Source organism: Panthera pardus, unplaced genomic scaffold (assembly GCF_024362965.1).
Source record: "Panthera pardus isolate Hobbes unplaced genomic scaffold, ASM2436296v1 HiC_scaffold_22, whole genome shotgun sequence".
NCBI classification, from domain to species: domain Eukaryota; kingdom Metazoa; phylum Chordata; class Mammalia; order Carnivora; family Felidae; genus Panthera; species Panthera pardus.
This window is the reverse complement of record NW_026526788.1, coordinates 81,792,121-81,815,571: the sequence shown is the minus strand read 5'-3', so window position 1 is coordinate 81,815,571 and position 23,451 is coordinate 81,792,121. Positions and strand designations below refer to the sequence as shown.

General features: G+C 45.8%; 1 protein-coding gene across 3 annotated transcripts in view; it reads right to left on the bottom strand.

Moving 5' to 3' along the window:
* Positions 1-23,451, bottom strand: part of DOCK1 (dedicator of cytokinesis 1) — a 522,147-nt gene that overhangs the window by 179,159 nt on the left and 319,537 nt on the right. For all 3 annotated transcript variants that reach the window (XM_053910043.1, XM_053910041.1, XM_053910042.1), the window contains exons 28-29: positions 12,990-13,091; positions 5,742-5,836 (exon numbers count right to left, since the gene is read on the bottom strand). In XM_053910043.1, the coding sequence (XP_053766018.1) occupies positions 5,742-5,836; positions 12,990-13,091 (197 nt within the window). The remainder of the gene's footprint in view (positions 1-5,741; positions 5,837-12,989; positions 13,092-23,451) is intronic.

Genomic DNA, 23,451 nt, shown 5'->3' with positions numbered 1-23,451 from the left:
CAGATATAGTAAAACCAGACCATCACTTCTGACTGATGGTCTTTAATGTTTAAACGGTCGACAACTAGACAATGCTCTATTTGGCAAGTTAGCAAAACCCACTCATTTGACAAGCTAGTCTTTCAGACAGGTCCAATTATGACCAGGCTCTGTTACAGCCAGTAGATTCCAACTGGCAATATCCTAAGCATTTCAAAATTGAAATGACCATCTCTTCCCTTTTCTGTGAGCAGAATTTTGACTTCCCAACCGATTCCTTAACTGTGATGTTCTCTTGTTTGATATGTCATTTAAGGACCTGTAACATATATCATCAGTCTCCGCTGACAAATTGGCAAGGAACTTTTTTATCATCCAGCGAGAATTTTGCAAACCATTATTTTGGCTTTGTCTTCCCGGTATCTTCAAGTTGCTCGGCTTCTAGAGAGCTTCATGTTTTCTCTGTGGTTTTACGTGTTCTATTTTATATTCAGGGCCTACGAATCGCTACTTGCAGAACAGACCAAGTCCTGTCTGAAAGTGGGTAGGATATAAACCACAAGTCATAAATATAATCTCCTTTTGGCCCCAGCTTAGAGCAGGAAGCACAAGACACAGAAACTGTGCTAATCTACAGGAACGTTTCAAAACGATGGATAATTACTGTTGCAAGCTAGGAGTATTCTGAGGAAGTAAAAATGTTGGTTTTATTCCTTTTTCATCTTGAGAGAGGGACACAAACACCAAGGCCTAGTGAGAATCCGAACCAGGGTAGTTGAATTTGTTTTTAGTTCTGTTGCCAAGACTGAATGGTTGACAAACGTAGAAAGGGTTTTTGTACCATGTTCTGCACTCAATATGAGTTAGAAAGTCTAATTCTAAAAATCTACTGCTCTTTTTCTCACCCAGTATAGTGTAGAAGTGTCTTTCTCAAGTGACATTATGGCGGTTAATAACAGATGCTTTCTTCAAGGTGAAAAAGAGATTCAGTGAAACCAGCAAGTAGACTCAACGCCTACTGGATCACTCCTACGCCTTAAAATTCGAGTCAGGGATTTTTAGTGTACAAACACCCTCCTATGACAAATCCAAGTCCTAAGACTAGAAGAAAGACATGGAAACTCAACCAAGTGGTCACGTTTCCGCTAGCAACCAAGGAGAACTCTTCAAGAGTCGCAGCGTGAGTCCTCAACATTAGACTACGCTGCCCACCCTGCGAAGCTTAACTCTGAAAAAGCTGGCTAATATGAGTTCAAGGATGGATACCAGCACTTCGAGACTCAGGTGAAGGTCTCTGCTTCCAATACAGCCTCAGATCTTACACGGAGACTTAGCCTTTGCCTCCCTCCGGGAGGATTTTAAAGCACTTCTGGATAACAGGCAAGCACATTTCTACTCTATCTGAACTGTGTTTATCTTAAATGTCATCTTGCCATCTGGCACTGTCTGATCCTACAGTGGAGCTCTAACGTCAGGCCACCACCAGTCAGTTGCTATCCACAACACGGCGACCGAGCAACTCCTGTCCTTGGGACACTCATTGTATCTTCTAACTTTGATTCTTGGTTTTGGAGTTGTTGCACCAGAACTGACGGGCGCCATCTTTAATTACACTTAAGAAGCCCCAGGTGTTGAGATGGTGCCTTTGCAGATGCAAAGCTGAACAAGCACACAAATATTTAGGAGACCGCAGGGGTTGAGTTTGTCCATTTCTAAGCTGGGGATGGTAAAACCGCGTGTCCAGCTGTACCATTAATATTTTAATACAGACTCCTGAAAGCTTCTGGGCATCACTGCTCATCCTGTGGAGGCAAAGAAGTCTCTGATACATGCCAAGCAGAGGAAGAGCAGAGAAGTCTCGCAACACAGAAGGTATCGAGCTATTAAGTTACAGATTTTTTAAAAAGGCAGATAACGGCATAGAAACAGTGCTGTGTAGCATCTATGTAACCTCTATAGGAAATGATCTTACTGCACTATTAATGACCTTTTATTCTTCTAGAAGTTTACAACAGGACTCCAGTAGTAAATGATATGCTCCTTAACAGCATACACTTTTCATGGCGACAAAAGCTGAGTAAGAATGTTTTGACTTCCAGGCTTAACATTCACTTAGATACGTAGGAAACCTTGCAGGAAAGTCCCACTCGAAGGACACCAGGGTAAAAACAACAACACTCTCTTTGAAAGACAGGAAACATACTCAGGGTAGCGGGGTGGTTTAGAGGGTGTGCTCGGGATTTAAATACTGGCCCCATCAATTCCCAGCTGTGCGTCTTTTGGCAAGTTACCCAAGCTTTCTGCTTCGATTTCCACATCTGTAAAATGGGCATAAAAACCCAGCCGTCTCAGAGCGCTGCTGTGGGTTTTATGGCCATGAGTACCGCATGTCCCCACAGCGGCGCCTGGCACGTAGAAAGCAGCCAAATATTCATCTTGAGTCTTAGGGGGCAAACACGGAACACATCACAAAGAAGGACTGCATTCAATAAGAAAATGAAATAAACGCTTCATTCTGAACCTGGCATTTAAACCCTTAAAGTTAAAGAAAACTGCAGGGTCACTAAAGCAGATGTCTTCAGATAAAAGTTATAAGTTTTAGCGAGTTGGTGGCACAGAAGTAATACCTTTCCTTCCAAAACCCAATTGATTCAGCTTCTAAAAATTGACACTGTTTACTCAACAGAGAGGGCAGCATTTGGGGCAGTGGGAAGATTCCAGAATGAAGATTACGATCATTGCTGCCCAAACTTTGACCGAAACGCCTCGGTTGTGGCTTATGCCTCTCTGTACGTGTTGGCTTCGGAATGTGCTCCTGGGGAAGGCGGCAGTGTGAGAGGGACCTGGATGGATGTGAGCCTCTCACAGCCAGAATCTCCGCAAATCAAGGAGATTTTACTTGGTACCAACACTCCTCCGTGAACGTGTCCATATACACACGTGCGTGCCCATACACACGCACCACGTGTTTACTTACACGCACACAGACGCTGCTCATCCTTGGAAAGCACTGCCAGAGGAAACGCTGTCGGCTGGATGGCCTGGTGTCACAGTGCTAGGATTTTAGATTAGACCATCCTGTACAACATTTGATGTGCAACATGAGTCAGACCATAGGGATCTTATATTCAGTGTGTCCCCTGTCGAGATGTCCTTTGGGGCTACAGCCTACGTGCACCCTGAACAAGCTAAAAGGATGGGCTCCCCGCTCTAGACTTTAATTCTTTTTTTTAATTTATTATTTATTTTGAGAGAGAGAAAGAGAGAGAGGGAAAGGGTTAGAGAGAGAGAACCCCAAGTAGGCTCCGTGCCATCCGCTCAAGAGCCTGACGCGGGGCTCGAACTCATGAAGCGTGAGATCATGACCTGAGCCGAGATCAAGAGTTGGACGCTTAATCGACTGAGCCACCCAGGACCCCCAGACTTTAATTCTCTTATCACCTACACAAGACTTTATGCCCCAAAGTGTCCATCACATCCCTTGCTATGAGGACACAGCACCCTATGGCTTCTCCCTCACAGAGATTCCTTGCCCCCCAAACAAGACTCTCCTCCTATGGCGAGATGCAAAGGCTTGGGTCTGAGATGCCACCACACACCTGCATCTCTGTCATGAGGCTGGGCCCTGTGGAGGTGCCCTAGTGAGAAAGGACACAGGGACAAGGCTAGACTGATGTACAGGGAGCATGTGATTCCAGAGGCCACAGATCAAGCCACCTTCTCACTGTAGAAATAATAGAACATGTCGGGAGAAGCTGGACAGAATATCCAGAGAAGGAAACCCTAAACAAGTGGCCCTCACTTGGAACCAAAGACCACGTGGCTTTCACCCGCATGTGGCTCTGGGGTTATGCTCCCAGACTTCAGGGCTGGCAGCAGGAGGCAGATGGCAGAGTGGTGGGAAGAGGGAACAAAGCAATCTTCATGCTAAAACTGAAAACAGACTCTCACTCATCATAGAGTAGCATAAATCAATACAGTGTGGCCACACCTTCCTTGACAGTTTACCCCGTGGGACCCCTGGGATCAGAGGCACCGAGTCAAACAATTTTGGGGCATGAATCACATCTGACCTGTGAGGGGGCAGTGCCCCTCCCTTGCCCCGGGTGTAGAATGCCTAGGCTGGGTGCCAGGCCACGGCCACTCTGTAGGAGAGACGCAGGTCAAGTTCATGTGTGGGGTCACAAGGTGGAGAGCAGAGTCCGCACCCACCACCTCCCGCACTCTGCGCAGGGGCCTGCCTGTGGTTCTGTTCAGCAAGAGACCCGGGTCTTGCCAGCAAGAGACCCGTGGTTTTCAATGACATGGCAAGCCATTGTTTGTTGCATCAGGGAAAAGGCAAATCAAAACCACGATGAGACACACATCTATCACAAGGGCTAAAACGAAAAATAGCGAGGACAGCAAATGCTGGCAAGGATGCAGAAACACTGGATCGTTCTTACATTGCTTGTGAGAACGTAAAATGGTACAGCTATCGCCTGGCAGCTTCTATAAAATTAAACATGTAGTTACCATACAACCCAGCGTACCTACCCCAGGGCATTTACGCCCGAGAAACAAACTTATGTTCACACACAAATCTGTACATGAATGTGCATAGCAGCTTTATCCATAGTAGCCCCAAACTGGCAAGCACCCAGACGTCCTTCGTCAGACGAATGGTTAAACCATCTGTGGTCCATCCATACCCTGCAAGGCCACCAGACAAAGAAAAGGAAGAAACTATCGGTATGCCCAACAGCCTATGTGAATCTCCAGGGAATTAAGCGGAGTGAAAAAAGTCCATCCTAGAAATGTTACATTCGGTAGAATTCCATTTATGTATCACATTGGAAATGCCAAAATTTTAGAAGTGGAGAAAATATGAGTGGCTGCCCGGGTTTAGGGAGGGGGGAGGTGGAGGGGCGAGAAGGATGTGTTATCGATGGGCAACAAGAGGGACCCTTGTGCTGGTGGATTCAAGAACAGGCGCCGAGGAAACACACAAGTACAATGGAAATATCGGTGTAACACTGGTGAATCACATCCATGCCGACTCCCTGGGAGCAGAATCGTGCGATAGTCTTGGAAAACGTTACCATCGAGGGAACCTGGCTTTGTAAAGTATACACAAGATCTCTCTGTATTTCTTTTTACAACCGCACTGCCTATGAATCTATAACTATCTCCATAAAAAATGCAATAAGAAATAAGGGGGGGGGGGAAGGAGGTCGGGGGAATTTCTTCCAGAAATCACATGTGATTGAGAACCCAATGATCATTGCTGGTGCTTACAGGAAGTGGAGAACACAAGAGCTGGAACATTAACCAACAGCCTTCACAGCGAAATGATAAACCGGGCACAGGATTAATATTTAATAAGTATGAAGAAAATGCTCGCTCTTTAAAGCTGAAATGAGAAAATGCAAAGACCTTTCAAAAACCTCGACCGGGTGAGAAACACTTGGGCTAATAAACACATGTGATTAAAATACGACGGCAAACGGATGGCAAGAGGTAGACAAAGGTCGCCTCTGACGAAGGCTAAGGAGGGGCTAGGGCTCACCTCCCTCTTTCCCCAGGGGGACAAAGCCCCGCATCGGCACAAGGAAATCACCCAATCTGCAGGTCCGTTTCTCCAAATAATTGTCTGCACCGCAGAATGGGGAGGATGTGCTCTTTGTGGGAGAGCCCCCACGGGATACAGGCAACACCACTGTTCCCACCAGATGTGAATTAGGCACCTTGTAAAAGGTGAGAGCTTTCCTCCCGGTACTTACTTATTCTGCATCATGTTCATTATCACCCAGTCGAAAGGGTAGACGTTCTTCCCAATGAGGTTCTTAAACATGATGAATGTTTCCATCAGGAAATCCTGAAATAAAAAACAGAACACTGAAACAGCCCACCAAGAGAAAGGAGAAAACCAATCCCCCCTTGAATAATTACAGTATAAATGACTTCATTTTTTTTTTTTTTTTGGCTGAACGAAAACAATCTAAAAAGTAATGAAGATGTATTTCACAGGAGCTGTGCCTTACTTCTACTTTTCTGTTTGCCTGAGCACCTCCTGTCTGCGATCACGTTTTCAGGGATGTATTCAGAAACAGCACCTGGGCACATCTAATGGTCATAAGGAGTAGATTTTCAGGTTACCCATATGCATTCTTTCTGCTTGTAGGGAAACAGATATTTTGCAAGCATCACACGCGGGTTGTAGCTATTTGTTCTGTTTACTCTAAATCCATTTTTCATTACGAACAGGGCCCATCAGGTGGAATACGGGGTATTAACATCCATTCCTTTTTTTTAGTGTAACTTAACAAGGAAAAGGCTCGGGCGGGAACTCCCGACCACCTGCACCTGTTCAGCTCGCCATGACCCTCTGAGCATCTACGCGGTCGCGTGGTCACTTTCATCTGGCAGCTACGACCCCACACGCTATTCAGCGATTCTTGTGCTGTCTTGGGCACGATTCTTTGCTCTTTGCGGGGCATGCCCTGCCCTGCTACCCTGCTTCCACGCTAAGACTGCTCCTGGCATCAGGAAGGGACACCCCTTTTCCTGGGGGCTCCGGCCTGTGCCTGTCAGAAGTAGGAGAACTTCATGAGCCTGACAGCTTGGCACTTGTTCTGAGCTGACTGGAACAAAACTAGCATTTATCCTCAAAAGCACACGGCCCCAGCAGTCTGCATGCTCCCTCAAGGTCCGAGGTGGGCAGGGGAAAAGCAACAGAGCCTTCTCTTAGAAAAATGAGGCCGTGGTCAGAGATTGCCCAGTGAGTGGCCGTGTGTCATTTATTTAATCTACGGAACCATAAGGAGGTGCAACGGCCGTGAGGACTCAGGCGACGAACGGGAGGAAGTTAAACGGCCAGGAACGCGATTCTTAGCAAAGTTCGAAACAGGCGGTTCTCGCCAATAGGTACAAGCTCGATTTGACAGAATCAATAAGCTGATGTGCAAAGTTAAATACTTTCACGGCAACCTTAACGGCAATGTCGGGCTCTGGTAAGTCGTGCCTGCGGTGGGCCCCCCACCATGACTGAGACCTCAGGGAGCAACTGTGATCCCTTCCCCCTTTTTACAACAGGGGCCCCCAGTCGAAGAGAGGTTCGGGACGTAGCCAAAGTCAAGAGAGAAGAGGCATCCCGACGTCCTCCAGACCCTGCTCACACGAGCTCGGACCACCAGGGGTGCTCCGGGCAACCCAGACACAACGCACAGCACCTCTCCCCCGGTCGATGCCCGCCATGCAGAGCTCACCACTTAAGTTTCCCCGCTTTGCCAAGACTTTCACATTTTAATGACCAGGTTGCACATTTGGCCGGCTGGGTGCCATAATTTAGCCACATCTCTATTTGCATGAAATTGCTGGCTTTCTTGCTGATCACTCCTCAAAGCCTGATAATTGAGATACAGGGTCTGGGTTTTATTATTCTGGAAGAGGAGCATATTTTCCCAACTCCCTGATTTTTTTTTCTAGGAAACACAGCCCCATACTTCATTAGTATGGCTCAGCTGTTCAATGTTGGTACTTTGCTGATCAGACAAAACTCTGCGTATTGTGGAGGATGAGGTTCTGCAAAGGCGTCCTTGTCGGTCTGCATAATTTACTAGGCATGGCGATGGTCCCCACCATGGCCGATGAGGCTTAGCAGACTATTACGCTGGAAGCTCCGAGTCAACAAGGGGAGACAGAGGACTGATACAAGGTTTTTTGTGAAAACTTCAGCTTTCAGCGCCAATTCCTTCCGCGGCATTTTCCAGTTTGATTGTTATGGGGGTACCGGATGCCCCATACGATACGTGGGCAGCTCTAACAAAAGGCACCAATGCGTAGGCGGAATCTTCTTGTCATAAATCCACCTGCTTCTGTCTATCCCTACCCCCATCCACCTGAATAAACGGTCATCCTCTCTCACCTGGACTGCCAAGGAGAATCCTAGCCCGTCTACCTATGTCCCCTATTGTCCCTCTCAATCCCCACGCTTGACCCAGAATGGCCTTTTCAAGTTGTAAATCTGGTCAAGGCACCAACACTTCCCAACCTCCCATTCAGCCACATCCCCAGGGGGTTCCCAATGTTCTGAGATTAAAGCCAAAATGTTGTGACTCCCAGAAGTAAGAAATTCTGCTTTGCCAAAGAAATAACTGTTTCAGAGAAGGACCCTCAACAGATGCTAAACTCATCAGATGAGGAACTGTCAGGGGATTGGATATCTGCCGACATTTTGTGCGTGCCAAAGTATCACCCAAGGACTACGTGCTAATTGTAACGGGGTACATAGCTTCACAACGGGGAGATCGGGCTGTTACCGCTGTCAACCAAGCAATCAAACTTCTCGTCAGTAATGGTCAGCTTGGCAATCCCAGCCTCCCAGTGGGCACAGCATCAAAGAGCACTTAACACCAGCTCTGAAGCACCCTTGCCAAAAGGATGAACTTGAATTTTAGGCCAACCTTCCAGTCTGCAGGACATATGGAGGGATGGAGACACACACTGAAAGGCATCCCAAAGCAGCACGGAGAAAGAAAAAAAAAAACCAAGGTGAGGCACTTGTTCTAGCAGAAAGAGAGACGAAGGAGGTACAACCACATGCAATGAGTGAATGTGGGCTGGATCCTGATTTGCGGAAGCCCCTAGCGAAAGACAAGAAAGACTGGACAGAATTGAGAGAATGGGAATACCAATGGCACCAATGAGGGCATGGTTGCTATGTTCAGGAAAGGCAATGAGGCCACGGGAGAAGATCTCCATTCCCGAGAGAGGCCTGCTGAACCACCAGGGGAGACACATGCTTCTCACACACTTACGGGATGTGGCTGCCCAGCTGGTGAAACAGAGAGACGCGGTGGAGGCAGACATGGTGTGGTGCTCACCACCGATGCCTCTGGGGGACAGGGCAGTAGTTTTCGCTGCGCTGTTCTTTCAGCTTCTCCGTATGTTTGAAGCTTCTCACGATAAATAGGGGAAAGAGTACAAGCGAAAGTGGGGGAAGACGCATGAGAGCCAAGGACCCCGTCAACGCCGGCACTGGGTCTTGACTCCGCGCTAGAGTCCCTCAAGATGTCGCCCCCCCCGGGGAAAGCGGGCGCAGCGCCCACAGACCTCTCTCTTTACTGCCGCGGGTGACTTTACAATTACCCCAAAAAGTTTACTCAAAAATTAAAACATAAATAAGTAAATAAATAAGTGTCTGAAAAAATAATTTTAAAACAATTCAGGGGAAAATAGCAAACAAACGGTGTAGAAAGTCGACAACAAACAAGCAAAGAGCACAGAGTGTCTCCGCTTGGCCTGTGGGGTCCATGCGGTTTGACATCCCAGCCTCTGTCCAGGCTCATCTCATCCCTGGTACTGCTGCCCCCCCCCACCGACGGCCTCCCCCCACCACAGGCTCCTGTACATGCTCCCCCCCCCACCCCACCCCAAACTGCATGGCTCTCCCTTCTTCAATACTCCACAGTCCTCTCCTTTGTGAGGGAGGCTTCCTGACCACCCAACCCAGTCCAGTCCGGCTATTTTACAAGGACCATGCCCTTGCAGCATGGATAGTTGGAACTGGTTGGAAGGACTCCCCGATGAGCCGCGATGTTCTCCACCAGAATGTAGGCCCAGGAGGACAGGAACGTCTGCTTTGCCCACGACTTCCTCCACTGTGCTAACACAAAGCTGGTGTCCAATAAATAGCTACTGACTGGATTCACTCTGAAAGGGCTCTGCACCCCCCAGATTCACCGTTCGGGAAGGAGGACCTACACTACAGCTTCGTCTACAAGGAAATGGTCACCAGAAGTAGAGAAACGTGTTCGGCGCAAGACTCCTCCTCCCACTCAGGACGCCACCCACACAGGCTGCAGGTTACCCCGTGGTGGCTGCTTCACACGGCGCTCAAGGCTCACCCAAAATCGGGATGTTTCCCGGGCGTGGATAGTCACCTGCTACCGTCCTTGCTTTCCCAACCCCCACAAGCATCCTCACTCACTGCTACCGGGCGTGAGACATCAGCACCACCTCGGTACAGGCTGATGGCCGAGTGGGACAGACAAGGAAAGGAGGAAGGAGCACAGGGCGTGCGTCCGCCTGGCGAGACCAGGGCAGGTGTCGGGTCAGGGTCCTCCGAAGGGGGGGACTGAAGCTGCAGGAAGGGGGTAGGGCATTCCAGATAGAGGGCCCTGCTCACTCACAGGTCTGCTAACTTGGCTTCTTTAGGTTAGAACCTAGAAGTGGAGGGCCACCTGGGCAGCTCAGTCGGTTAAGCATCCGACTTCGACTCAGGTCATCATTTCACAGTTCGTGGGTTTGAGCCCCGCGTCGGGCTCTGAGCTGACAGCTCGGAGCCTGGAGCCTGCTTTGGATTCTGTGTCTCCCTCTCTCTCCGCCCCTCCCCCACTCTCTCTCTCTCTCTCAAAAATAAATGAACATTAAAAACAAAAAAAAAAGAACCCAGAAGTGGAGAGGCCATGGGGACAGGCTGGGCTGCTCGGGGACACACGGCCAGCCACGAGTCCAAGGTAGAGGCAAGAGGGCTACAGTACTCGGGTGCCGCGTTCACTCGACATTTAACCAGGAAGCGTCACTTCTGCCCCTACTGTCCTTGGATATGGGACACTGACCATTCAGTCCCTCAACAGACGCTTCGTAAAGGCCACCTACTGGGAAATTTGGGATAAGCACCAAGACCACTCTCTTCCCTGCAAGGTCCGGGGCACTGTGCATCACTTCTGATCTTACCGTGGACACTGCAAGTTCTCTCGTGGTGTTCCTGATTCTGACACTGGACACGGAACAGCCAGCAGTCCATTCTGCAGCCCGGCATCCCCACTGCGGTCCTGCGAGGCTCGCCATGCTACAGAGATCGCCGTGTCGCGAGAGAGTTTGGAACTGAACGTGTCGGTTCCTTTTCTTTTCTGGATCAGTCTATCTGCCTCACGCTGTGCTCCATTCTCTAACTGTCTTGGGGTCTAAGGGACCATTTGAGAGACTATAAAATTAACAGCTCTGAGGCACGTGACTTTGGTCTTGATAGGAACTGCGATTTCGTATGGGAATCACTCATCCAACCAAAAGAGGGCTATACTTGAAAACCTGAAGCAGCACTTGTTACAAGGAAATAGTCTTGAGAAAATGGTCTAGACTATTTTCCTCCTGCAGCACTAACTAACTTTCAGTTATTTAACACAAAATGATCTCTTACTTTTGTGAGTGGTTGTCAGAGTAGAAAAACAGTCAAATACTTTCTAGGTATACTTAATGGACAGGAACACATTTTACAAAGGTTCCAACAGATTAGCAACAATAAAATAGGTCTACGATCCTTGCAGTTTGAATTCCTGATATCCAAACCACAAATGCCATTTTATAACGGAAATCAAATCGTCTGCAAATAATTGATTTTCTGAACTGCTGTGTCTAAGGGGGAAAAAAAATAAATCCCTGGGGAAATCAGGACCACAACATGGAGTAAGTATCTGATCGTCTGCTCTGTGCAAGCAGAGAGGGCACACGCTCGGAATTCAGCAAATTATAGTCATTTCTAAAAACCATTTTGTAACATCACTTTTCACAATGCACTAAAGGTTCTCTACCAACAGCACCTCTTAATAGTTGAGATGAAATATGTTTAGCGATTTGCATGTGGGGATTTTGATCACAGGACTCTTCTGATAAAGGGCAAATTACTAATTAGATCCTAATTACTCAGGATGGGTGTACTTCTCACTCGAAAAACCGTATTCTTCAGTCTGGAAGGCTAGTTAGGAAAATGTGCACGTAGTTTCACCTACAACTATCCTTTCGGTGACCCAAACGGGGCCGAGGGATCCAGTGAAGATTCACCGGGGGCATGGAACATCACATATATCCAATGTGAATTCACTGTGCCGTAACTACTCAAGACTGGCAGGATATAAATGTAACACAGATCCCCCCATGAGCACACCCCTACTTTAAACTCCATGCCGATGATTTTGAAAAGAACTGAACACCCAGAGACACGTACATACACATTCACACATACACTCTTGGTCCTTTGCTTTTTATTCAAGGCAATCCGCTATGATTTTAAGATGCAGATTCATTGTTGTCTCCTTAGAAATTTAAATACACACACGCACACACACATACACAGAAGTGCATCCATGTGGATGGACACGGACACACACACACACACACACACACACACACTCACAGTGGCAACAATTAATAAGAACATGTTCTTCTTAGAAATAATCCTTTGAAAAAAATCATCAAGTGCATTCTTCTGCCCTTCCCTCAGTAAGGGAGGTTTAACGGGGTGCAGCGTAAGCAACGTAGTCGTGGAGACAGTAATAGCATCTGCCGTACCCTATAGGAATCCAGGGGTCTCAGAAATGAACTCTACGTTACTAGATTCCAGAGCTGAGGTCAACAGCTAATCGAGAACTCCGCCAACAAGGGCGGCTGCAGCTTTGCGGAAGACATCTGCCATATGGCCGTGGGATCTCAGGCCATTAGGGAGGTGGTTCCTAAGTGGTAACTTCCCCTCTATTATGCTTCTCCTAATTGAGCTGTGTCGTAGTTGTATTGAGGATGACTAGAGAATTATTAGGAGAAATGCTGATGAGCTCCCATGACTGGAGCTAATTAATACCAGAGTATAATTTAAAGCTGAAAAGACTTTCTGGCTTCTGCTACCAGTCAACAGGTGAACAGGAGTTACCGGCAGACTCTCCTTGGGACATCTCCACATCTTTAGTGATCCCTGAACACAGGAGAGGGAACCCATCAGAGAAGAAACCTCGTTCTGGGCTGAGATGATGAGTCCCTCCCCAGTTCAGCGTAAGAAACAAGCCTGCGGGTGGGGACCCTCATCTTCTTAGAGATGTGACTTCAGTAGGACCTTGCCAGGTGGCTTCTCAAGTCAACTGGAGCCAAATCCCCAGGCAAAATCACATTTAAAATGGAAATCTCCACACCAGTGTTTTGCCTAAAATGCTGCCCCCCCCCCCACGTGGATATATGAAAAGGGTCAAAGTAACACTCACAACAACATCAGTCCTCATTTTTCCAAAAGTCTTGATCAAATGGGCGTAATGATAATTTTCCATCTGTCGTAAGATAGCTGTCATACAAGCCACGAAGTTTCCCTGTAAAGGAGTCAAAGGGTACAATTAGAGAACAACATTCTCGCGAACAACGGGGAAAGTCGGTATCGACTAAGAGTCTGGGGGCAAAACCAGCACAGAGAAGCAGCGGGCTGTCGGGGGGGGGGGGGGGGGCCGAGCCCCGGCCCCCTGGCACGTGAGGACCGGTCACTGCCAACCTCACCATCTTGGCTTTGCTCTATTTCCTTCTCTCTAGCTGCGCTAAATGCTTCCTGACACACGGTTGTCGAGGCTGGAAAAACAAGCTTTAAATGTTCTTGCATTAAATATGCAAAAATGAAAGACGAGATTGGAACCACTGACACTTGTGTTCTGTGCTCCGTGGAAAGTTGCTGCTCTTATTACCAGGCGAAATGTGTGTGCAGCCCGTCCTCTCGGGCCGTGGCAAAGAGAGGCCTTTTATTTCTCAAAATCTGCCCGTGTCCCCCTTGGCCAATTTGGAGGCAATCACCACCGATTCCACGATGAGTTATGGTCCAATTCTCTTCCACAAGAAGAATGTGAAGAGGCATGCAAGCTCATCAGAATGTAAAGTGGCAGAGAGGACGGTTTCTCCTGGCAGACGGAGCCGGGAGAAAAGGAAGAGGAGGAGGGAAAACAGAAACCAACACGCAGAATCAAGTCATGGAGCAAAGCAGCCAAGGAAGAGGCAGCCAGTACGTGTGCGGCTGTGGGTGTGTGCGCTGAAGGGGGCTGGGCTTGGTGGGTGGGCAGAGGGTCAGGTGGTCCCGTTACCACTGGGTACAATGTATCCCTTCTGGGGGGTCATGGCTCAACATAAAAACCTTCCTTGCTTTTCTAGATCCCCCCCATAAACTAATGACATTTTAAGAAACAGAGGGAATACATTTTCGCCCATTCGACCAGTACGAGTCTGGTCCAATTACAGGATGAGACATTCTTTCAGACATACCCCAATTTTGCCCTCTTAAATGCGTTCCCGAACTGTGTTCTTTTACCCACCCCACCTCTCCAAGCACTCTACCGGAATACCTAAATGTGCTCTGTATTCATCTGGGCGCATATTCTACAGGGAAATGTTACCGTCCGGTATTTTTCCCAATCCATTTTGTTCCTATAGTATACGTGTATGCTTCCAAATGAGTCCTCAAAGGATGCATTGCACAAACTGAACAAATACAAGAATGACAATATGCTATCTTCCACTTGCATAGAAACATAAATTCTTTGTGAATGATGATAATTGTTGAGATTTGATTCCATGTTGGGGTTCAGAGAAAGAGCTGAAGATTGCCTGTTTTCCACTGGAGGGATGATTTGGAAAATGGCAAAATGTCTATGAATATGAACTTGTGAAATATGTAAATATCTGGCATCCTCATGACTCCAGAGAAGCTGCCTTTGTATCTCCCTTGCTCTTTAGGAGATGCCCTTTTGGAAAATGGCCCTTGCACCGTTGACCACCATGTGTCAAGGGCTGTGCTGAGGCCCAGTCCACCACACCACAGATTCTCTTCCTGCCCCATTTTACAGGCAATGAGACAGGGGGCTGAGTGTTCCCCTCTAAATGAGTAAATGGCAAAACCGGGTGTAAAGCCAGTGCTTCCAGCTGCAAGGTGGGCACTTTGTAGCTGAACTAATCTCTTTCCTCTTGTCCAGATGTACATTTTAATTCTCTTTTGGAGAAACCTGAGGCCGCTGCTAATGGCCAACAGGAGTTGGAGACTGACTTTCCCGTACTTCTACAGGCATCAGAGAAAGTTGCAGGAGGGTGAGGGAAGGCAAAGGCGGCCACACACAATGTCCCACTTTCCTCCTTGACGCAGCTATCTGTGGCTGGCCTTCTCCTCAGGAGACACCGGGCTTTTTTGACCAAGTAGAGGCCTGTATTGGCCAAGATGCACCTGGCAGGGGCTCAAATTAATTTTCTGCAGGTCAAAACGGTTAAACAATGGGAACCTACACATTAGAATCATCGGAAATCACAAAGCCAGCTATGTATATAATTAGATCCAGTATACCCATGTACTTAACTTAAAATATCAAGCCAAAAGTGGAAAGAAAAGCAGAACCCCAGGGCAGTTCTGAGAATGCCAACCGCCCGAGCACTGAGCAGCATGGATGAGAAGAAACAGTGCACATCCGGAGTCTGGCCAGACACTCAAACAGGTGATACGGAGACACTCAACGTAGGCAGCAGACTGCCATGTAATGCTGAAAACTTCACGCAAGGCCAAGACTGGGGCAACTGACATGATGCAGGAATGAAGAAATGACAAGAAGGTAGCAATTTCCACAAAGCCAGTCCCGGGAATATGCAAATGGCCAGTCGGGCAGACTTTGCTTTGGATGAGAATGTCATGGAGGCAAGCCAATGGCCTCTTACTCTATGGCGACGAGGACCAATTGGGAATCCGCCCAGGGAAGGGGACAGAGGCAGGGCTCCACCATGAGTTAGAGGGCGAAAGGCCAGGGGGTGCAAATGTATTCTTTATTTCACCTACGGAACTGTTCCAGACCAGTTGTCCTGTTCAGACTTTCTTAGAGGTAGCAAATCTCACTATTTCAGCTCCCTTCTAAGCTGAAGCTTTGGACCCCAATTGGAATGGGGTGATATGCCTGCTGAAATCCATAGAAATGTTCCCTATGGCCTTTGGAATGGAGTCCCATGCATGGGGTACCCGTATTTCCAAAGGGAAGCAATGCATTCACCATGCTCTACTGTTCTCGTGGACCCAGTGGAGCCCCGTGTGGTGGACCAGTGGGTTTCTGGGGAGGCATTCAGTGGGTCGTTATGAAAGCTGTATTTGAAACCAGCCAGGAACTAGAAGCAGAAATGGGGGAGAGCTGTGAAAGGAAAACTCATTCTGCAGGCTCGAAAGAAAATTACTATTGTCTGCTTTTTAATTGATTTATTTGAAATGCACTGAGAAGTCATAGGAAGCTTTTACTTTTGAACAACTGATAGGCTGGGAGGTAGGCTGGTGGTGACTGTGCAGAACGCGTCCTGAAACCTGAGTGTGGGGACCAGGTTCCAGGCCTAGAGGCTGAGGAAAAATGAGTAAATAAAAACAAGACAATTCCTGAGACCTCAAAGCAATGCAAAATAGGGGCAGAGAAGTCAGGATACAGTTGCAGAAAACTTAAAAATCAGGACAGAGAATGCCTAAGAAACAAAAAATGTGAACTTCATTAGTAATCACAGATGAAAATGATGTATCATTATTTGCCTGCCAAAACAGCAAAGAAGTATCTAAGGGATGATAATGTTAGCAAGGGTGCAGGGAATGAGCACTCTTCTGCACTGCTGGTGGGAGCATAAATTGCTATAACCTTTTTAAAAAGCGATTTGCCAATAGGCTTGAAAAGTCTTGGGGGGAAAAAAACCCACTCCTCGCCTTGGTAATGATACTGCTAACAATCCACCAAAGGAAGTCATTCAAAACTATGGAAGTTTACGCCCAAAGATGTCTGCTGCATTGCTGAAAACATCTGCATGTTCAACAACCAGAAACTGTGTAAGTGATAGGATACGGTGTAGGATTGCAAGATAAAATACAGGATGCCCAGTTTAATCTGAATCTCAGACACATAACAGGAAATAAGCATGTCGCAAATACCGCACTGAAAATATTGCATGGGACATCCATATGCTGACTCATCCGTTTATTGTTTATTCGAAGCTCAGGCTGAACCGGGTACCCTGTATCGATCGCTATTTGCCAAGTCAGGCAACCATACCATAGCGTGATCATGAAATGTTATGCGACCACTAAGACACTAAGCGTTAACTATGCAAATAAGAACTATTTTAATAACATGAGAAAATGCTTGAGGAAGAAACCTGGAGATGATTACATATACGTATTTCAGCAATGTAAAGAATACAGCACAAGAAAGAAAACATATCTAAGCAACTAACAAACAAACCAGGTAGTCCTTGGGGGTTGGAGAACAAAACCACAGATTACCTTTATAAACTGAAATACATATTAATATTTTAGAAGACGGTCCTAAGAGAAGAAGACAGGTCCTCCCTGTCCCTAAGTTCTGTGTTTCCTGCCCCCCGATCCTCAAAAATCTTATCCTCAGGCTGCCCTGTCCATGCAGACATGGTTACTGCTGTGCATTGCCCAAGCCCTGGACTAAACTTGCCCCTGACCTCCTAGAACTACCCTCAATGCTCCAGTTAAATATGCTTGGGGTCCCAGTGCACCAGGCAGGTGGAGAGTAGGACAGGGAACAGGGAGAACAGAAAGACAGGCAGAACGAAGCATTGGTGGTGGAGGAGGGGACATTCTGTGGCAGGTAGGTGAATGTAAGATGTCACCGAGGGATACAGGGGCAAGGGATTAAAAAAAAAAAGAAAAAAAAAAAAAGGACAGATGTTGGAAAACGGGAACTGAGGATGAGACCTACCTTTGACACAGTATCTTTGCCAACTCTGCCTAGTTTAAGGTCTTAGGGCGAGTGTATCATTTAAAAGAACAATCCTAAGGGCTTTAATGCCTGGCCCGGAGGAGTTGAGAGAGTGTGACTTCTCTATATAACAAAGACAGACTTAGACACATGACTTGAAGGTGAGGTATGAAGTTGCTCTTGGTGGTTCGTCAACAAGATAACAATGGTTCACATGACCCTGGAGCTCACGCTTTGCAGGCAGGCGCCTGTTCTCCCTGGGACACACGGCACAGGCAGAAATTTCAACTCTCTTCAAAGTGCTTTAAGTGCCAAGGGACTTGGGGACAGCCCCAAACCACAGGCGCTGTGAGAGCTGTGAAGAGTGACCCAGGAGCACCGAGTCCGAAGGGCAGGCTCCAGATCTGAGTAACCAGAGACTTCCACTTAAACCTGGGATCACACTCCATGACTGCCAGAGACGACTTTTGCTAAAACCTTTAAACATGTTTTCACCGAGGCGAGTCCTCTGAAGAGAAACTGTTATTGAGATGTTGAAGTATCAACTCTAGTAAAGAAAACGAACCTGCCTCCTAATCGTCATTAAAGATTAAAGAAAAAGGAATCCCTCAGCGACATTTAGGATCTACTGTTCAGTGACACTGGGCAAGAATCGTAGTAAAAGTGGGTGGACAAAGGACTTGGCGAATTCCTGACGACTTTCACTTTGGGGGACATTCGAGCCAAAGAACCAATACCGTAAAGCAACACTATGAGCACCGGAAATCTAGGGAAAAGGAAAGTAACAGAGCAAAGTCTTCCGTTTCAAAGGGAGGTGAGGCGTGAATGGATGAGTTGTTGGTACAGTTAAGGGGAAAGCCCTAGGATGCACGAAGTCTTTCTGTTTTCAAAAGTGAAAGCCACGAGTGGAATGTGTAAGGCTTCTATTTGCCAAGAGGAAATTTTATAAAGAAAAACAAGGAGTCCAAAAAGCTAACACAAGGAGCACCTCAAAGTGCCACTCACTGGCCCAAAGATTCCTCCAAAGTCTCTGCAGAGATGAGGTTTGTGAAAATATACCTAGGGGCTTCTGCATGATGAATTAAAAGTAATCTAACACATGCATTCACCCCTGTTTCCTCACATTAAACTGATAACAAAGAACACCTTTTAATTCACAAACCCGTAAGAAGAAAGAGAGAAGAGACACAAGTAAAGACAAGAGAATTCTGGGAGCAGACAAGGGAAGCATGAGTGGTTACTGAGTGCCCCAGACGCAGGAAGGGGGTGATCATCTAACGGGAACCTGCTGATTCCTGGCACAGAACCCTAGGAAGACTCAGAAGGCAAGACTACATAGGAGGTGGAAATCAAGAGCACTGATGTCTTCAACATGTGGCCTGTCGACTCCGGCATGTCCACCGAGAGACACGCCCACTCACTCCTAGGCAGGGGACCATGTGTTTATTCTCTGCAAGGCGTTGGGGGCGGGGGTTGCGGAAGGGGGGTGCCTGACAAAGCAGAAGAGAAGGGGGCAGGAGCCACCTGGCTGAGAGTATCTAGTGATGAGCAATCGGCTCTCTGCTCTGCCCAGCTCCCAACATACCAGCAAGTGGGGGTTAAACCAACTTCCTCTACCAGTCTTAGCCCCACGTCAAAATAGAACGGGAGACCAGAAAAATCCTCTTTGGAGAAACCGAACAGCCCAAGACAGCATATCCACTGTCTGCCCATAGAGGTTCAGCCCACGCAGCCTTGTACCTCCAAACTCTGTGCACACATGAGAAACAGTCTGATCAAGACTGTACAGTCTCATGAGGAAAGTCATTAGTAAGAGAAACCAAAGCAAACAGAAACAAAGCCGGGTTGGGGTGGGGGGGGGGGTGGGAAAATGGGGCTATGTAAGAAAATTCCAAGACCTATAACATTTACCTTCACACAGGAGATTATATCCATAAAACGAGAACATAATGTTACGAAAAGGAACAAAGACCAAGGAAGGATTCTGGAATATTCAAATTATGTTCGCAGAAATAACTATTTTCACAGAAATATGGGGACGTAAAGCTAACAAAATCCTCCAGAAAATGGAACAAAAAAGACACAAAGACACACACACACACACACACACACACACACACACACACACACACAGAATAAGAACACCAGAGAATCCATTTAAGAGATTCAATATCTGAGAAGCAGGGATTCCAGAAAGAACACAGAAGATGGAGAGAAAAAAGCTATTTTTTTTACAAAATGATAGAACATCCACATAAAAACTATTAGAATGAGTTCAGATGATTGCAGGATACAGGGCCAAAATACAAAACTCAATTGTTTTTCTACATACTAGCAGTGAACAACCCAAAAATCAAATTCAGAAAATAACTCTATTTACAAAAGCACCAAACCCAGCACAATACTTGATGGAAATATACTCCATGTTCATGGATTGGAAGACCTAATAATGCTATGATATTAACAGCAATTAATGGGCAGCACCCCCCAAATGATCTACAGATTCCATGCAATCCCTATCAAAATCCCAGCCTGCTGTTTTGTAGAGCCTGACAAGCCAATCACAGATAACCCCATACATACTGTGTGATTCCATTGTTAGCAAATGTCCAGAATAGGCAAATGCAGAAAGGCAGGAAATAGATCAATCAGTGACGGGCAAGAGCTGGAAGTTTGGGGGTTAAACGGGGAGCGAGTCCTCATGGGTACAGGTTTCTTTTGGGGATGATGACAATATGCTAAAACTGCTTACGGTAGTAGTTCAACAACTCTGTGATTATACGAAACACTTAAATTGTTCACTTTAAATAGATGAATTTTTTTTGATATATGAATTACACCTCAATAAAGCTGTCAAAAATGTTTAGGGGTGCCTGGGTGGCTCAGTTGGTGAAGCGTCCGACTTCAGCTCAGGTCATGATCTCGCAGTTTGTGGGTTCGAGCCCCACGTCGGGCTCTGTGCTGACAACCTGGAGCCTCCTCCAGATTCTGTGTCTCTCTCTCTGTATCCCGACCCTGCTTGCACAATGTCTGTCTGTCTGTCTCTCTCTCGCGCTCTAAAATAAATAAACATAACTTTTTTTGAAGCTTTTAAAAACAGATATTAATTAAATGATATAATTTCTCTCAAATGGCACGCACTGATTGTCGAGCATGACTAAGACTTATCATCATGAGATTTCACAGTACTAAGGATAAAACAATGATTCTAAAACATTAAAGAGAAAAGGAAAGCAAAGAGTCGCAGAGTGCATTGGGATTGCTCCTGGAGAGGATGCGGCAGGGGACAGCTCATTCTCAGGACAAGTAAACTATTTGCCCTTAGCAACAAAATAATGTACTACTCGGATTTAAAATCAAAATAACACACTCAGAAAAACACTTCCAAATTCTATGATCCTTTTGAAGCTGTTCTTTCTCCTTAGATTTTTTGAAATAGATGTACGACTGTTCTTTCCTTTGTTTTGATCTACTCACTTGTGTTTCCACATCATATGAAATGTCTTCACCCTTCTAGGTTTGGAGGGGAACTATAAAGAAACAATCACTGAAAATGCAGACGGGACAACGTTGTAAAATGAAGAAAGGAAAAGTGTGCCATGCAAAATACATCAGAAGGCACAAGTTGTTGCTGTACCTTGGAAAGGTATTTCATGTGTTGTTAATTAAATATTTGACGAAGCACAAGATATAATTGAAAGCCTGAATCAGAGAGTTCAGTTAAAACTCAGGTTCTCGGGAAAACGAGTATTCACTCCCATCATTTAAACTTGGCACCCGTTCCCGGAAATACAATCTACGGTAAAATTGAGGACTGTGTTGTGTCCCTTTTCTCGCTTCAAGACAAATTCAGCCCCCATGCAGCCTTTATCCAATGTACGCATTGCTTTATTCATTTAGTTTCCCAAATATTGAAATTCTTGGTTTTATGAAGGACCATAAAGTGAAAAATGTTTGTAAAAAGAAACTACACAAAATTAAGAATAGTATGGTTGAGAAACTACACTAATGTCATCTATTAGCTTTTTCAACTCCTAGCAACAAAATTAAACCTGTATCTTAAATTTAAATGGAGTGTCTGGTTGAGTTCAGAGAATACTAGTATTTCATATTATTGTAGACACCATAAGGAAAGAAATCTAATTTTAAAAACAAAATCAATTTCAATTTTACAGTGGCAGTAATTGTAGGAAGACATTTATAGGCCAAATATACCAAAAGGGAATATCTAGATCTTAAGCTACCCATAACAATTATCTGCTACTTATTCAATGCACTAAATTAAACACATACTCACATTTGTTACAGAGGATAAAAATAAATTACGGTAAAATTTTACATATACAATTATACTTTACGGTATAATGAGGAATATATACTTGTATATAACTTCTCAATATAATTCATTTGTTGCTAACACAAATCAGAGAGTAGAGGAGAAAATTTTAAATTTATTTTTGTAAACTCAGGCAATCAGATAATATTAAAGCCTTAGAGGGCCTAGGACTTCCCAAATCTTCTCCCAAGATATATAGCATCTGTAAACACACTGTAATAGAAACAAGAATAATTCAGTGTTAATAAAATTTTACCACTGAAGGGAGATCAATATGCCTGCAGATTTTTTTTTAAATTGACTTCTGTCCATAAAGGACACTGTCACCATCATAGTTACAGATTACAGTTGAAACTTTCTTGGATAAAAAGAAATTCCTCTATATGAATCATAAAGGATACTGTCCTCAATATAATTTATACTGGTTGGATGTGTTGGTGAGGAGGAAACTATGTCACATACCAAGTGTTAAGAAAACAAAGTTCATGAGTCACAAGAAGATGAAATATATTTTGAAATATGAGATTATTATATACTAGAAAAAGAGATAATCTCAGTTCTATTATTTCTTAGGAAATACTTATTTATACATAAATACATATATTGTGTGCAGATATCTGTACAAGCACTATACATAATGACACAGCACTCATGGCTTGTCTGCTTACGACTCTGTAAGCCCTCGAGAGATTTTGAAGCTAAATGCCTTGACGTTTACTTTCAAAGTCTCCCGCTATGGAGAAGTAGAAATTGACAATCTGGGGGAACGCCAAAGAAATTCTGCAGAACAATGTATCTGTCTAGCAGGTGTGTAAAGGAGAACATAGCATACAGGAAACACACCCCTTTGGGGCTCTATGCCCACCCTGTCTCCCCATCACCACAGCCCGGAGAAAATCAAAGGTTCCCAAGATTCTGAGGAAATGGGGCCAATGGGGAAACACCAGAAGACATTGAGGGAATAAGACCAAATCGATGAGAAGATTCAAAATGGCGCAGAGTAGTACCAATACAACACTCCATGAACATTAAAGAGTGGGCACATGTCCACAGCATGGAGCTCCTGGAGGAAGGTCAGACATGAGTAGACACAGCCCTGCCTAGGAGGAGCACACGTGGAACCAGGGGCACAACTCTCTCCCAGACCAGTGGAACCAAGTCAAAAGGACACAGGAGGATACTTGAGAAGGGTCCTCTGGCCACAAGTGGGACAATGGGGACATCCGAGTTTCAAAATGAACAGTAAGAGCAAAGGACTATAAACCTTAAATTAAAAAAAAAAGAAAAACATAAGTCTCCATTGATAAACTGGTATACAAGGTGGGGGGGGGGTGGTGACGAGAAGAGAAAGAAAAGCCCTTCTTACAGAAGACTAAATAACGTAGATGGCAGAGGAAAATGCAAAAATTGCCACTTTCAACTCCAGAAGGACTGGATGATTCCAGCAACGGTCCTGCATGGGTACTGAAACCAGTAGGTCAAGCTCACTGGAAAGGAAGGCATTTGCTCAGCTTGAAAGTACTGTATCCCCCCACAGATTCTTCTGTGCCTCCTAGTGTGATGGTGTTCTAAGGACACATTATCACCTAGGTAGGGTTTTGTGCCAAAAATGTTTACTCATGAGGG